General features: G+C 45.6%; 1 protein-coding gene across 3 annotated transcripts in view; it reads right to left on the reverse strand.

Annotated features, from left to right (window-relative positions):
- The window catches only part of LOC139264459 (dynein axonemal heavy chain 11-like), a 679,414-nt gene that overhangs the window by 115,154 nt on the left and 546,799 nt on the right, over positions 1-17,461 (reverse strand). For all 3 annotated transcript variants that reach the window (XM_070880970.1, XM_070880972.1, XM_070880971.1), the window contains one exon: positions 4,471-4,675. In XM_070880970.1, coding sequence (XP_070737071.1) covers positions 4,471-4,675 — 205 coding nt within the window. The remainder of the gene's footprint in view (positions 1-4,470; positions 4,676-17,461) is intronic.

The following is a 17,461-nucleotide window of genomic DNA, read 5'->3' on the forward strand; positions in this document are numbered from 1 at the left end:
AGCCTGAAAGCTCGGTGCCTCAATGCGAGGAGTATTCGGAACCCAGGAGAGGGCTCTGAGCTAGTTAGAGTGGGTGAGAGCTCAGATGAACAGGACCCCAAGAAAGAATGCAAAAGGCAGGAGGCAACAGAGCAGAGCAGCACTGAGGTAAGTGTAAACCAAAAGGTGATAGGAAGGGACAATATTTATGAATATAAAGGGGCTGCAGGAGGGGTCAAAACTAAAAATCATGGTTTAAAAACTAGTATTAAAACACTCTACCTAAACGCACGCAGTATTCAAAATAAAGTAAATGAATTGACGGCACAAATCATTACAAATGGGTATGATTTGGTGGCCATTACAGAAACGTGGTTGCAGGGTGGCCAAGACTGGGAATTAAACATACAGGGGTATCTGACAATTCGGAAGGATAGACAAGAAGGGAAAGGAGGTGGGGTAGCTCTGTTAATAAAGAATGATATCAGGGCAGTTGTGAGAGACGATATTGGCTCTAATGAACAAAATGTTGAATCATTGTGGGTGGAGATTAGAGATAGTAAGGGGAAAAAGTCACTGGTGGGCGTAGTTTATAGGCCCCCAAATAATAACTTCACGGTGGGGCGGACAATAATCAAGGGAATAATAGAGGCATGTGAAAAAGGAACAGCAGTAATCATGGGGGATTTTAACCTACATATCGATTGGTCAAATCAAATCGCACGGGGTAGCCTGGAGGAGGAATTCATAGAATGCATACGGGATTGTTTCTTAGAACAGTATGTTACAGAACCTACAAGAACCTTAGATCTGGTCCTGTGTAATGAGACAGGAATAATAAACGATCTCCTAGTAAAAGATCCTCTTGGAATGAGCGATCACAGTATGGTTGAATTCCTAATACAGATTGAGAGTGAGGAAGTAGTGTCTCAAACGAGCGTACTATGCTTAAACAAAGGGGACGACAGTGGGATGAGGGCAGAGTTAGCTAAAGTAGACTGGGAACACAGACTAAACGGTGGCACAATTGAGGAACAGTGGAGGACTTTTAAGGAGCTCTTTCATAGTGCTCAACAAAAATATATTCCAGTGAAAAAGAAGGGCGGTAAGAGAAGGGATAACCAGCCATGGATAACCAAGGAAATAAAGGAGAGTATCAAATTAAAAACCAATGCGTATAAGGTGGCCAAAGTTAGTGGGAAACTAGAAGATTGGGAAAATTTTAAACGACAGCAAAGAATGACTAAGAAAGCAATAAAGAAAGGAAAGATAGATTACGAAAGTAAACTTGCGCAAAACATAAAAACAGATAGTAAAAGCTTTTACCGATAAATAAAATGGAAAAGAGTGACTAAAGTAAATGTTGGTCCCTTAGAAGATGAGAAGGGGGATTTAATAATGGGAAATGTGGAAATGGCTGAGACCTTAATCAAATTAGTTTAACATCTGTAGTGGGGAAAATGCTTGAAGCTATCATTAAGGAAGAAATAGCAAGACATCTAGATAGGAATAGTGCAATCAAGCAGACACAACATGGATTCATGAAGGGGAAATCATGTTTAACGAATTTACTGGAATTCTTTGAGGATATAACGAGCATGGTGAATAGTGGTGTACCGATGGATGTGGTGTATTTAGATTTCCAAAAGGCATTTGATAAGGTGCCACACAAAAGATTACTGCAGAAGATAAAGGTACGTGGAGTCAGAGGAAATGTATTAGCATGGATAGAGAATTGACTGTCTAACAGAAAGCAGAGAGTCGGGATAAATGGGTCCTTTTCGGGTTGGAAATCGGTGGTTAGTGGTGTGCCACAGGGATCGGTGCTGGGACCACAACTGTTTACAATATACATAGATGACCTGGAAGAGGGGACAGAGTGCAGTGTAACAAAATTTGCAGATGACAGAAAGATTAGTGGGAAAGCGGTTTGTGTAGAGGACACAGAGAGGCTGCAAAGAGATTTAGATAGGTTAAGTGAATGGGCTAAGGTTTGGCAGATGGAATACAATGTCGGAAAATGTGAGGTCATCCACCTTGGGAATAAAAACAGTAAAAGGGAATATTATTTGAATGGGGAGAAATTACAACATGCTGCGGTGCAGAGGGACCTGGGGGTCCTTGTGCTTGAATCCCAAAAAGTTAGTTTGCAGGTGCAGCAGGTAATCAGGAAGGCGAATGGAATGTTGGCCTTCATTGCGAGAGGGATGGAGTACAAAAGCAGGGAGGTCCTGCTGCAACTGTACAGGGTATTGCTGAGGCCGCACCTGGAGTACTGCGTGCAGTTTTGGTCATCTTACTTAAGGAAGGATATACTAGCCTTGGAGGAGGTACAGAGACGATTCACTAGGCTGATTCCGGAGATGAGGGGGTTACCTTATGATGATAGATTGAGTAGACTGGGTCTTTACTCGTTGGAGTTCAGAAAGATGAGGGGTGATCTTATAGAAACATTTAAAATAATGAAAGGGATAGACAAGATAGAGGCAGAGAGGTTGTTTCCACTGGTCGGGGAGACTAGAACTAGGGGGCACAGCCTCAAAATACGGGGGAGCCAATTTAAAACCGAGTTGAGAAGGAATTTCTTCTCCCAGAGGGTTGTGAATCTGTGGAATTCTCTGCCCAAGGAAGCAGTTGAGGCTAGCTCATTGAATGTATTCAAATCACAAATAGATAGATTTTTAACCAATAAGGGAATTAAGGGTTACGGGGAACGGGCGGGTAAGTGGAGCTGAGTCCACGGCCAGATCAGCCATGTTCTTTTGGAATGGCGGAGCAGGCTCGAAGGGCTAGATGGCCTACTCTTGTTCCTAATTCTTATGTTCTTATGTTTTTAAAACAGAGATGAGGAGGAATTTCTTCTCTCAGACGGTTGTAGATCTATGGAATTCGCTGCCTCAGAGAGCTGTGGAAGCTGGGACATTGAACAAATTTAAGACAGAAATAGACAGTTTCTTCACCGATAAGGGAAAAAGGGGTTATGGGGAGCGGGCAGGGAAATGAACCCGAGTCCATGATCGGATCAGCCATGATTGTATTAAATGGCGGAGTAGGCTTGAGGGGCCGTAATGGCCTACTCCTGTCCTGTTTCTTATGTTCTTATGTTTGCCTACCCGCCTCCTGGGAACAGATTGGCTGCCTGCTCCTTGTCCTGCCTCCGTTAAACCAGGAAGTGGGCAGAATGGACGCAGGTTGAGGTCATGTTTCAGATTTTAAAAATTTTAATACCTGACCCGACCCCAACTCTCCCGCTTTTGTGTACTAAAATTCAGCCCAATGCCCCTTATGTGAAGAAAACCAAATTTTCTCTGACGTCTTCTCATGGTACTGCAGCCTTTCTGGAGCTGCTTTCCTCAGCTTCTGTGTCAGGGCAAGGCACAGAGCTGTGGAGAAGGTGTCATGTATGTATGCTTGGATTTACTAGCCACCAGGTGGTGCCACTGTCGGAGGTCATTGGGCTGTGCGCACGTGTGTGCGGCCCAGGTATAAAAGGCCAGCCATCTTGTAATGTAATGACTTTGGGCCCTAATAAAGTAGAGCCAGGTTTGTACCTGTTCGGAGTTTACAGTATTCAGTCTATTGAATTATTGCATGCACAACATTTGCCGACGAGGTAACAAGAACCTTTGCATCCAAAAGTGAGCACAATTGGAGTTCTGGAGCATTTCATGGAGGGAGAAGATTGGGCATACTTTGTAGCCTGTTTGAACTAGTACTTCGTGGCCAACAAAATGGAGAAAGAGGCAGACGCAGTTCGGCGCTGGGCGGTCCTCCTCACGGTTTGCGGTCCGAAAATCTATGGACTCATAAAGAATCTCCTCTCGCCTTTAAGTCCAATGGGCAAGGACTATGAAACATTGTGTGCTCTGGTACGTGACCATCTCAAACCAGATGAAGGCATCATCATCTCAAGATATCGATTCTATACACACGTTTGTTCTGAGGGCCAGGATGCATCAGAATTTGTTGCCGACCTAAGATGCCTAGCTGGACCGTGTAAGTTTGAAACTGCGTTGGCAGACATGCTGCGGGATTTCTTTGTAATCAGCATCAACCACGAGGTGATCCTGCGTAAGCTACGAGCGGCGGAGACTCTGGATTTGAGCAAGGCCATCACGATTGCGCAATCATGCATGACAACGGACAAAAGCTTAAAGCAGATATCATTGAAAAATCGGAATTTTTCTGTTTTTCTTTAATTTTCCTTCCCCTTGTCAAGTTAACAAAATAAATGATATTTTCTAAAATACAGTTTGTATATACAATACAATCTGTTAATTGTTGGGCAAGGTTATTTGAAATAGTCAATTACTTAATAATTTACTATAAAATATATTTTAGAGACTGTTGCAAACATATATCTTCGAAATAAACAGAAACATACCCTATTAAAAAGAGGAAAAGGTACCTGGAATTCTTTGCAATTGCACTTAATGGGGTTGCAGTTGTTTCTATCCTATCTCTAGGCAGCATTTATCTCAAGTACAGTACCTTCAGGTGTTCTAGATCTGGCCTCTCAGTGTTGACCACTTCAGCCAGCAGCTGATCTTCGAGCCCATTCCGCGTGACTGTAAAATTAATGAGTGTAGTCTGAGCCTGCGTCTCAGGTTTGTAGTGAGGGTTTGCCAACTTTGTATGAAGAATGAGCTGGAAACTGCTGTTAAATTCACACTCTTTGTCACCAATTTTAATATATCTGAGAAATAAATGATACATTATTTATTATTTTGATTAATTACTTTTTTAGATGGACAAATATAATGCAACCCTTTTCAATATGTGTGCTCTTTACTTTGTGGATTTAGAGTAGAGAAATTGTACATTTTAGTCTTGATTTTAACTGAGGCCGAGGGGCAGATGTGGGGCTGGCTGACGTGAAGCTCAGTCCATTTTAATGGCCAGGCCTCATATAAATATACAAGGTCCTGGCAGGGGGGGGGGGGGGGGCAGTGGGGGGCGGGTGTGCGAGGATAGGCTTTTATTTTTGTTCCACGGAAGGCAAAGTTTTTCTCCCTCCAAATTGTTTTTTTCAACATTTTCTTCCTCCCCTTACCAACCCTTCTATTTCTGAGACTGCCATCACAACCTTCCTTAAAACCAGTACAAAAGACTTGCCGTTATATAGTGCCTTTCATGACCATCGGGCGTCCCATAGTACTTTATAGCCAATGAACTACTTTAAAACAAAAGTGTAGTCACTATTGTAATGTGGGAAACGCGGCAGCCAATTTGGGTACAGCAAGCTCCCAAAAACAGAAATCTGATAATGACCAGATAATCTGTTTTTTAGTGACATTGATTGAGGGATAAATATTGGCCAGGAAACTGAGGATAACTCCTCCACAGGGTCTTTTCTAACACTCGCACTGCTAACAATCACTATCCTGTTATACAAATTGAAGGGCCAATTTTAACTAATGGCAGAGACTGAGTGAGCATCTGGTGCAGTGCACCTGCTGCCCACCCATTTTTGCCGGCGGAAGGCCTGTGCCATTTTGAGACCCAGGCATCATTCCCATTCTGCCAGCGAGCAGCGGTTGGCAACAGGATTCTCGGCAGGTGGGAAATCAATTGGGTCTCATGTTGTGCCGGCTGACAGTTGGAGCCTTGGGGTTGGGGGAGGTGATCTCACTGTTGGGTGGGGGGGTCGGGGGGGGGTCGGCGCTCAGATGGGATGGTAGCGGCCCAGACTTCTTTAGGGCTCAGGAAGAACACTTCTGCTTCTCTATTCTACCTTACCAAAAAAAAGCAATATTTCTTGGGCTATTTTGTGAGCAGCATTCAGTGGCTGCTCACCACCCGGTCCAATTAGGTGCAGTGCTAACTCCCTTCCTAAATGTACCTTGAAATTGCAATGTATGTCACAGGATCCTGACTTGGAGGTGGTAGCGGGGCGGGAGCAAAGCGGTGTCCATCAGTGTCACGCTAACCACGTCAGCACAGCACGGCACTGATGACGTCAGCACAACATGGCACTGACGTGTCACACCATCCCTCCCCTTCACTTAAAGGGGAGGGATGCTGTGAGGCCAAGTGAGGCCTCCGGGGCGCTCATTGGCCACCAGGGAGGGGTTCAGCCTCGCCAGTGGCCCGGCACCCAAGAGGGCTGCTGGGCTGCCTGTTGGCGGCCCGGCAGAACCAGCGACCGCCATTGTTGGGCCGACTCCCTTGGATGTCCTTGTAAAGGCCCTGGGCAAAATGGGTTCGGGTTCGGAGCAGGAACAGGGCAGTAAGTGCAGCACTCTGATTTTTGGGCTACTCCCACCCCGTTCCTGCTAGGCTAACTGAGTCAAAATCGGTCTACAATGTCAAACATTTATTCCTTTTGAATTTTGGATGATTTATCTGTTCGCTCAGCTGGGATAAATGGAAATTTTGCGCTCTTATATTCTTCCACATATTTTAAACTTAAAATCAGCCACAAAACTTCTCTTTACTGACAGAACTCTAATCTTGCAAACTGTATCACAATACAAATCAGAATAATGGAAAACTGAATTTTTAGAAATTACAGCACAGAAGGCTCATCATTGAAGCTATCTGTCCTATCCTGCCCATCCCCTTATCCTCTTTATTTCTTCCTTTATCACATAGCTAAATCTCTTTTGAATGATGTTGTCGTTGCTGTGACAATATCCACTTGTGATTGAGCAATCATGTTCTAATAAATCTTTGTGTAAAAATATGATTTTAACTTCCCCTATCATTCTTCTAGTGATAATCCTGAGTCTATGCTTCCTTATTATGAATTCACCAACCTGTCATTCATTTTTTATCCTCGCAGAACTGTTTATAATGAGATTCCTCCAATTTTCCCTGTTCTAGTTAAGAGAGCCCTCTAGTCTGAGGGGCCGAAATTGACCTTTTTTTTAAGGCCCGGCTTTCTGGCGCGCCTCACCTTTCCTGCCCCGCTTGGTGTGCCGACCCCTAACCATCCGGTGCCGACCACTTTTGCGCTCCGCAGGGGGAATTGCTGGGCGTGAAGCTGCCAGTAGCTGGACTCTGTGGCCACCATTAAAGTGGAGGGCGTACCGCTGCATCCGCCATTTTATTTTAATTGTCGGTTGACTCCTGAGTCGGCCCAACAATGGCGGCCGCTGGTTCGGCCGGGCCGCCAACAAGTAGCCCAGCAGCCCCTTTTAAGTGAAGGGGAGGGACGGTGCGACGCGGCAGTGCCACGCTGCGCTGACATCATCAGTGCCACACCGACGTTGTTAGCGCGGCGCTAAAGAACACCAACCTGCTCCCGCCTCCAACAGCGTGCACAAGTGTTGGAAGGCATTTTTTAATTTAAAGAGCCCAATTTCCCACCTCTTCCCCCACCCCGCAACAATTCAAATAATTCGAATTATCCGCCCTAAACGGAGTAGAGAGCGATTTCCCCCCCTAAATCTTCATAACTGTAACCTCTCGGTGTGGTGAATGTTCAACGCGTTAAATGCATCACATGGTCAAAGGTCGGGGTAATTTCAGGTAACTTATTTGCTGTACAATTCTATATATTTTTTATTATTGGTTGTCTCATTTGATATAAACTACGCTGAAATATTGTTTCTCAGTACAGAGCTTTCTCTTAAGACTGTTTCAAATTAAGTGGGTTTAGTTAATATGGGCCAAACTTTCACCTTCATTTTCGGCGTTTTTCTCGGCAGTACAGCTAGAGAAACCGCTTGGCGAAAGTTTCCCCCTTCGTTTTTTAATGGTACCGCCCAAATCTCAAAACGCCAACGTGCAGCACCGAGAAAATCGCCAGGGCGTAAGTTTGGCCTCAACGGAAGCCCATCCAGATCGCCGAGGGAACCACCCTGTAAAACGGTGATAGGTGAGTACTCTGCAAAAAAAGGTAAGTTAAAGGTTCTTTATTTTTTTTATTGTAAAACGGCGATTAGCTTTAAAACTGCCTTGGGAATGTTTTTAAACTTTTTTTTTTAAAGTGATTTTTAAAAAAGTTTTCCCCCTCCCTTGGCTCAACCGCAGCCTCAGACTAAATTTAGAAAAACATTTTATGAACCGCCCTATTCACTTAGTTTCCCTTTTAACCACCGAGAAACCGCAAAAATATTGGTGCAAGATCCATTTTCTCGCCTGGTGATTATTGTTAAGTTAATTATGGAAATTTTTGCCAGTGTTACTTGCAAAACGTTAGCGGTTTTTCTGGGTGGGCAATCGGGCGTTGAGGGGCTCTTGGGAAAGTCTAGCTCATAGAGCAGGAGCAGCTCTGAGGAATTTTGGGCCGCAGTGTTGTTGTAGTTTATCAGTGTCTTAAGTTTTTTCTGACTCCATCTTATACATTTTGTTTATGTTCTATCCCTGTTATTGTCATTGCTGCATCTTACTTTTTCTCTAATTAGTAATAGCTTCAGAGAGGTTGGTGATGGATTTTGCACAGTCTAGGAATTGAACTTCGTTAATAATTGGAATGTTGTAGAGTGTGAAGTAATGAATACTAATTATTCCTTTCATGTCTAACAGTACCCGATGGGCCAATCCATCAGCAAAGACTTTCATTTGTTTTAGTAATGTTCTATCAATAATGCATTAATTCTGTTTTGAGAAGAAATGCAGTTGAACCTGTCCAATCAGGGCCACTTTGTAGTTTGCCGTAGTTTTGCCTGAAGTATGGCAGAAACCATGTTTACGCGGGTAAATGGGGTTTTCGATGGTAGAACAGGAGCAGTTCTAAGGAAATTCGGTCTATGTTCTCTTTAGAAATATAACATTATTCTTATGACATTGTTGTGCCTCAGTGTTTCCTCTGTGAAAGTATAAATATAGCGGATAATTTTATGTCCCGTTTCCAGCAGGGAGTGCCACCCACTGGGAGCCCAAATCAGGTGTGCACTGACCTCGCCCGATTCTCCCATGCAAGCTCCTCGTGAGTGAGGGACTGTGCCAGGAGAGTCACCTTCCTTCACTAATTTATCTTAGCATCTCATCTTTCTCTTTGACATTCTGCAACTCACAGGTCTGAACAGTGACTTGACAACTTTGGATCGGTCATGTTTCCCATTTTCCTGCCCATTTCTCCTATCTATGTAATTTCCCTCAATTTTGGAACTACTTTTAATTCACTTTTGCCTTTCAACTGTCTTTTCACTGCCTGTCTGCAAGGACTTTTGTAAGTTATGCAGCAGTTCTGCCAAATCTTTTCACCTTAAAAATATTAACAACCTATTAACTGCTTCCGTGACAGTAGTGACCACACCATCTTATTGACTTTTACCTGTAGTATTTCTAGTAGCCTTCCAGCTACAAAAACACCCATCGACAATTACCCGTTGCTTCCTGCCTCTGAGATAATTTTGGATCCAACTTGAAACTTTGTCTTGGATCCCATGGGCTTTTACTTTTGTGACCAGTCTGCCACGTGTGACCTTATCAAAAGCCTTGCTAAAATCCATCTACAATAGATCAAACGCACTACACCCATCGACCCTCCTTGTTACCTCCTCAAAAAATGCAATCAAGTTAGTCAGACACGACCCAACTATCATTAATTAATCCGTGTCTTTCTAAATGAAGATTTATCCTGACCCTCAGAATTTTTCCCAATAATTTTTCCAGCACCAAGGTTAGGCTGACTGACCTGGTATTACTTGGTCTATCCCATTCTCCCTTTTTAAACAACAGTACAACATTAGCAGTCCTCCAGTCCTCTGGCACCACACTTGTAGCCAGAGAGGATTAGCCAAAGAGGATCTGCTATCAAGGAGTTTGGAAAGAACATAGGAAACAATTGAAAAAGATTGGTCACAGCTAGTGAGGGATATAAAAAGAGCAATGTTATTAATTTAAACATGAAAGTATATTCTACCCTTCTCCTTCCAAAGGTAATTTTAAATTGTACTTTTGTTTAAGTTGTTCCAGGGCACCTCTCGCCTGGTTGGTCCCAATTCTCTCCTATCAGCAACTGTGATAGACTACTGGAAATAATGTGCTGCGTGGTTAAATACTAATTAAATGCTGTCTATTAAATGTTTATAGTTAATTATTTGTTATTCACAGTTGAAGTAGAAGTAGGTCTGGGTAGAATTCTTGTTGTATAAAGTACTCCTCCAAAACCTATTAAATGTATATTTATATTAATATGACTTAATATTTAAAAATGCCACATTGAAAATAGTCAGTTTCAGCATTTAATAGTTTTAGTGTCAATTTGCTAAAGCTATTTGTAGTCAACTGACTCCATTTTAATGATATTTTTTAGACTAAATTAACTGTGATTAATAAATAACTACTTGTAAAACACTTAGCAGGAAGTATTTGTATTTATTATTTAGCAAAATAACACAATTGCAAAGTTTCCATACTATTGTGGCAGCATTTTGTATTTGAAAGTACACAAAAAGATATTCAGAGTCACACAGGAACACAGAATTATTCTAATAATAAATGATCAGTGAACTGGGAATCCTGTAAATAATGTGGCCAGTCATCCTCCCCACTGTCTACTCACGTGAGATGTTGACCCATCATTTCTGTTGGGTTTTTATTTATAGGTTTTTGCTATATATCCCTATTGCCCTTAAGCGGAGGTATTATAGGATACACATGAGTGTTCATTAGTTTTCTGTAGCCTTTAAAATCATATCTCTTCCCAGTACATCCATAAAACAAGCCTCTTCATACCAGGCGACTCTCGTACAGTGTTCTTGCCTGACTTACTATATACCTACTATATTTCGCATCTCTACTCATGGACGGTTAATGGGGTAATGGGCTGGATTTTCGGGTTTCAGCCCGTTTCCGGGCGCAAATCGTGACAAAACCAAAATTTAGCGTTAGCGTTAGCGCCAGAGCGTGCAACTTTTGCCAAATAAAAGTTCATGAGGAGCGTTAGCGCTAATTTCGGCGTTGCACCACACAATTTGTGCGTCGGAGCCAAATGTTCCGACCCTAAAAAAATCGTCCATTTGCACATGCACAATTTTTTTTTTCCCGCGTTTCTGGTCTGCTGTCCAATCGTAAATGCATCACAGGCACAAGCTCCAGCTTCAGCTTAAGCAGATGATCCAGTCCATAAACCCTTCCACCATACTTTCTGCAGAACCCACTGGCACACCCAAACCCCAACCACCTGTGACTGTTGACGCCGATGAAGAGGCTCGCCAGTCAGACGCTGGGCCTTTCACGCCATGAACTAGTCCAGTGTGTCCCAAGATGGTGTCTCCATTGTCTCTCCCCGCAATACAGCAGTGCGCTGACAACGTTGCTGCATGCCATCTTGGTACACTTGGGTTAGGAGCAGCAGGCAAGGCGGGAGGGATAAGGGGTAAGGAGGTGGGGGGAAAGCTAGTTGTAAAAAATAGTAGAGCAGGGGTTGTTGCATTTATGTTGTTGATGCTGGATGCATCCTATGTGTTATGTTTTATTATTATGTTCTGATTTATATTGTTATATTGTTCATAATGTTGCTGTTCAATTGTCACACTGCTAGATGCAGCTAATTTATGTTATTTTATTAAAGTTAACAAAGTTTACAATGTTTAATAAATTATTTTGTTCACCTTAACCATTCCCGTGTAGTGTCTCATTTGCAGAATAAGAGGGGGATTAGTCAACAGAGAGTGGCCAGGCAACGGTCAACCATGCCGTTCACTCTTCAAGCAAAACATTCAATTATGAGCTGCTGATGTAAGGCTTTTGCATCGGCGAAATTTCCCCTGTGGTTGCGGTGGAGGTGGTGGTGGCATGGGTTCCTCGCCAGGCTCCTCTTCCTTCTCCCCCATCTCTCCTGAGGTGGTTCTGCAATCTCCATTGGCAAATCCTGTCCCCTCATTATTGCTAAATTGTGTAGCATGCAGCACACCACAATGAACTCAGAGACCTGCTGAGGGGGAGTATTGCAGGCAGCCTCCAGAGTGGTTCAGGCTGGTTGAGCACTCCAATTGTCTGTTCGACGATGTTGCGTGTGGCTGCATGGCTCTCATTACAGCGATACTCAGCTTCTGTCTGAGGGTTCTGGAGAGGGGTCATGAGCCAAGTGGCGAGGCCGTAACCTGTGTCCCCAAGCAGCCAGCTCTGGCCTTGTGGTTGACACTGCAACATGCGTGAGATACTGATCTCACTCAAGATGAAAGCATCATGGATGCTCCCTGGATATTGGGCATTGACTGCCATGATGCGCTGAGTATGGTTGCAGACAATCTGTACGTTCATGGAGTGGAATCCCTTTCAGTTTTGGAAAACCCTGGCATTCTGTAAAGCTGCTCACAGGGTGATGTGCATACAGTCAACGGCACCCTGAACTTTGGGGAAGCCAGCAAATGGTCCAAAATCTACAGCCCTCTCATTCTGGTTCTCCTTGGTCATTGGGAAGTTTATGAAGTCCATCCTGCGTGAGTACAGTGCAGTAGTCACTTGGTGAATGCAGCAATGTGTAGCATGCTGTGGGATGCAGCATATGTCTCCGCTGATACCTGAAAGGAGCTGGAGGCATAGAAGGCAAGTGCCGCAGTCACCTTTGTTATATATGTAAACCTGTAAATAGCTTGTGTAGCCAACAGAGGGCTCATCCTCTGGAGTCCCAAGGGATCCCACAATCCCTTGGAAGCACCTGTACTTAAGGAGGCCTCTCAGGTTAAAGAGGCGCTCTGGAGACATGCAATAAAAGACTAAGGTCACACTTTACTTTGAGCTCACAGTATCTAGTCAGACTCTTTATCCATACATAACAACTGGTGACGAGAAACAGATGACGAACCCAATCATGCAGAGAACAGTGGGCATCCTGGAGAAATTTTCGGAGGGAGATGATTAGGAAACCTTCGTGGAGCGACTCGACCAATACTTCGTGGCCAACGAGCTGGAAGGAGAAGCGAACATTGCCAAAGGAAGGCCGATTCTCCTCACCGTCTGCGGGGTACCAACGTATGGCCTCATGAAAAATCTTCTTGCTCCAACGAAACCCACAGAGAAATCGCACGGTGATTTGTGCACACTGGTCCGGGAGCATCTGAACCCGAAGGAAAGCATTCTGATGGTGAGGCACCGGTTCGACACCTACAAAAGGTCTGAAGGCCAGGAAGTGCCGAGTTATGTCGCCGAGCTAAGACGCCTTGCAGAACATTGCGAATTTGAAGGACATTTGGAGCACATGCTCAGGTATTTCTTTGTACTTGGCATTGGCCATGAAATGATACTTCGCAAACTTTTGACTGTAGAGACACCAACCTTGAGTAAAGCCATAGTGATAGCCCAGGCGTTCATTGCCACCAGTGACGATACTAAGCAAATCGCTCAGCACACGAGTGCTGCTACAAGTACGGTGAACAAAGTGTGTTGTTTTTATTGTGTATCTGTAAAGCATGTACTCCCATGTTCCACCACCAGGGAGCGCATACCCTGAAGTCCCAAGGGATCCCAGCATCCCTTGGGAGCACTGTATATAAGCCGGCCACCTAAGGCCTGTTCCTCACTCTGGAGTGTCTTATTAAAGACTGAGGTCACTGTTACTTTAACCTCCCTGTGTGCAGCCTCATCTGTGTTAGGAACACAACAACTGGCGACGAGTATACGAATCCAACGCAAAGATGCAGCAAACTGTGGGCATCCTGGAGAAGTTCTCGGAGGGTGAGGACTGGGAAGCCTATGTCGAACGGCTAGACCAGTACTTTGTAGCCAACGAGCTGGATGGAGAAGGAAGCGCTGCAAAAAGGAGAGCGGTCCTCCTCACGGTCTGCGGGGCACCGACCTACAGCATCAGGAAGAATCTTCTGGCTCCGGTGAAACCCACAGATAAGTCGTATGAGGAGCTGTGTACACTGGTTCGGGAACATCTTAACCTGACGGAGAGCATGCTGATGGCGAGGTATCGGTTCAACACGTGCCAGCGATCTGAAGGTCAGGAAGTGGCGAGCTACGTCGCCGAGCTAAGGCGACTTGCAGGACAATGTAAGTTTGATGGCTACTCGGAGCAAATGCTCAGAGACTTTTTTGTACTGGGCATTGGCCACGAGACCATCCTACGAAAGCTTTTGACTGTAGAGACACCGACCCTCAGTAAGGACATTGCGATAGCACAGGTATTTATGTCCACCAGTGATAACACCAAACAAATCTCTCAGCACACAAGTGCTAGCAATGTTCATAAATTAACTGGAACTGTGTTTGTGAGCAGAAATGTATAGGGCAGAAACCACGAGTCTGCAACTGTCAGCAGGCCTCAGGTGACCCAGATGACTCAGATTCCGCAACAAAGGATGAATGGAAGGCAATTCACACCTTGTTGGCATTGTGGAGGCTTCCATTCAGCTGCAAGCTCTGCAAAACCTGCTAACCACCACGTGGCAGAGGAAGATCGGTCCATGGTGGATCAAAGCAATTTTGAGCCTCAGAGAGAGGAGGCAGATGCTGAAGTACACGGGGTGCACACATTTTTGATGAAATATGCACCTATAATGCTAAATGTAAAATTGAATGGCTTACCCGTAGCCATGGAACTGGACACTGGTGCTAGCCAATCCATCATGAGTAAAAAGATGGTTCAGAGACTGTGGTGCAACAAGGCACTCAGACCAGCCCTGAGCCCCATCCACACGAAACTGAGAACGTACACCAAAGAGCTTATCACTGTCCTGGGCAGTGCCATGGTCAAGGTTACCTACGAGGGCACGGTGCACGAACTGCCACTCTGGATTGTCCCGGGCGATGGCCCCACACTGCTTGGAACTAGCTGGCTGGGCAAAATCCGCTGGAACTCGGATGACATCTGAGCGCTATCACATGTCGATGAGGCCTCATGTACCCAGGTTCTAGCAATGTGCCAGGCATTGGAAACTTTTCCGGGGCAAAGGTGCGGATCCACTTGGTCCCAGAGGCACGACCCATTCACCACAAGGCCCGAGCAGTACCTCACATGATGAGGGAGAGAGTGGAAATCGAGCTGGACAGGCTGCAATGCGAGGGCATCATCGCCCCAGTGGAATTCAGCGAGTGGGCCAGCCCGATTGTTCCAGTACTCAAAAGTGATGGCACAGTCAGGATTTGCGGCGATTATAAAGTAACTATTAATCGTTTCTCGCTACAGGACCAATACCCGCTACCTAAGGCAGACGACTTATTTGCGACACTGACAGGAGACAAGATGTTCACCAAGCTCGACCTGACTTCGGCCTACATGACGCAGGAGCTGGAGGAGTTTTTGAAGGGCCTCACCTGCATCAACACAAGGAACTGTTCATCTACACCAGATGCCCGATCAACAACACCAACCCGGACTAGGAAATCAAACCCATCAAGGCCAGGCTCACCCAGCAACCCTGCAGGGCCAACAACACACCAGAACAGACATTTGTACCGAGGCGGTCCACCAGGGAAAGAAAGGCTCCCGACCGCCTTACCTTGTAAATAGTTTTCACTTTGACTTTGGTGGGGGGAGTGATGTTGTGTATCTGTAAAGCGTGCACTCCCATGTTCCGCCACCAGTGAGCGCATCCCCTGAAGTCCCAAGGGATCCCAGCATCCCTTGGGAGCACTTTATATAAACCGGCCCCTAAGGCCTGTTCCTCACTCTGGAGTGTCTTAATAAAGACTGAGGTCACTGTTACTTTAACCTCCCTGTGTGCAGCCTCATCTGTGTTAGGAACACAACAGTTTTCAAATCGCAACTTACAGGGCAGGCCCCACATGCCTGCAGCTGCACGTCCGCAGATGTCTGAGAATCCACCATCAAGGGTGATGAATGCAAGGCCATTAATACCTTGTTGGCGCTGCGCGGGTGATCATCGTTTCCATTCATGCTGCTTCAAAGGGTATGTTTGCAAGAGCTGTGGAACGATGGGACACCTTCAATGTCTGTACAGGCGAGCTGCGAACCCTGCAAACCACCATGTTGCAGTGGAGGACAGATCCACGACGGATCACGATGAACCAGAGCCTCAGACCAATGAGGCAGAGGTATATGGGGTGCACACATTTACCACAAAGTGGCCCCCGAAAGTGCCGAAGGTTGAATTAAATGGACTCCCAGTGTCAATGGAGTTGGATACGGGCACGAGCCACTCCATTATGAGCAAAAAGACTTTCGATAAATTGTGGTGCAGCAAGGTCTCAAGGCCAGTCCTGACTCCCATTCACACTAAACTGAGAACTTATACAAAAGAACTGATTCCCGTAATCCACAGTACTCACCCAGGCATTGTAATGATGAAAGCGACAGCCAGATGCCACGTGTGGTGGCCCGGTATCGATGCGGACTTATAGAGTCCTGCGTACACAAATGTAACACATGATCGCAGTTAAGCAATGCACCTCGGGAGGCGCCACTAAGTTTATGGTCTTGGCCCTCCAAATCGTGGTCCAGGGTCCGTTTTTGGGTAAAATGTTCCTAGTGGTTGTAGATGAGTACTCCAAATGGATTGAATGTGAGATAATGTCGGTAAGCACGTCCGCTGCCACCACTGAAAGCCTGCGGGCCATGTTTGCCACGCACGGCCTGCCTGTTGTCCTTGTGAGCGACAACGGGCCATGTTTCACCAGTGCCGAGTGAAAAGAGTTCATGACCCGTAATGGGATCAAACATGTTACATCTGCCCCGTTCAAACCGGTTTCCAATGGTCAGGCAGAGAGAGCAGTGCAAACCATCAAGCAGAGCTTGAAGAGGGTAACTGAAGGCTCACTGCAGACTCACCTATCCCGAGTCCTGCTTAGCTACCGCACGAGACCCCACTCGCTCACTGGGATTCCACCCGCTGAACTGCTCATGAAAAAGGCACGTTAGACAAGGCTCTCATTAGTCCAGCCTGATCTACATGAACAGGTAGAGAGCAGGCGGCTTCGACAAAGTACTTATCATGATAGCGCAAATGTGTCACGCGAAATTGAAATCAATGATCCTGTATTTTTGTGTTGAACTATGGACAAGGTCCCAAGACGCTTCCCGACACTGTTGTGGCCAAAGAGGGGATAAGGGTGTTTCGGGTCAAACTTTCAAATGGACTCATCCACCGGAAACACTTGGACCAAATCAAACTCAGATTCACGGACTATCCACAACAACCCACATTGGACCCTACCTGCTTTGACCCCCCAACATACACACCAGTGGCAACCGACACCGCGGTTGACAATGAAGCAGAACCCATCACCCGCAGCAGCCCAGCAGGACTCACCACACCAGGCAGCCCAGCAAGGCCAGCTGCACAGCAGCTCAGCAAGGGCCCAACAAACGATTCACCAAAACCAGCATTTGCACCGGGACGATCAACCAGGGAAAGAAAGGCCGCAGATCGACTCACCTTGTAAATAGTTACACCATTGACTTTCGGCGGGGTGGGGGGTAGGGGGGAGCGGGGGAGTGTGGTTATATATGTAAACCTGTAAATACCTTGTCTAGCCACCAGAGGACTCATCCCCTGGAGTCCCAAGGGATCCCACAATCCCTTGGGAGCACCTGTACTTAAGGAGGCCTCAGGCTGGAGAGGCATTCTGGAAACCTGCAATAAAAGACTAAGGTCACACTTTACTTTGAGCTCACAGTATC

This window comes from Pristiophorus japonicus, chromosome 5, assembly GCF_044704955.1.
Source record: "Pristiophorus japonicus isolate sPriJap1 chromosome 5, sPriJap1.hap1, whole genome shotgun sequence".
Taxonomy (NCBI): domain Eukaryota; kingdom Metazoa; phylum Chordata; class Chondrichthyes; family Pristiophoridae; genus Pristiophorus; species Pristiophorus japonicus.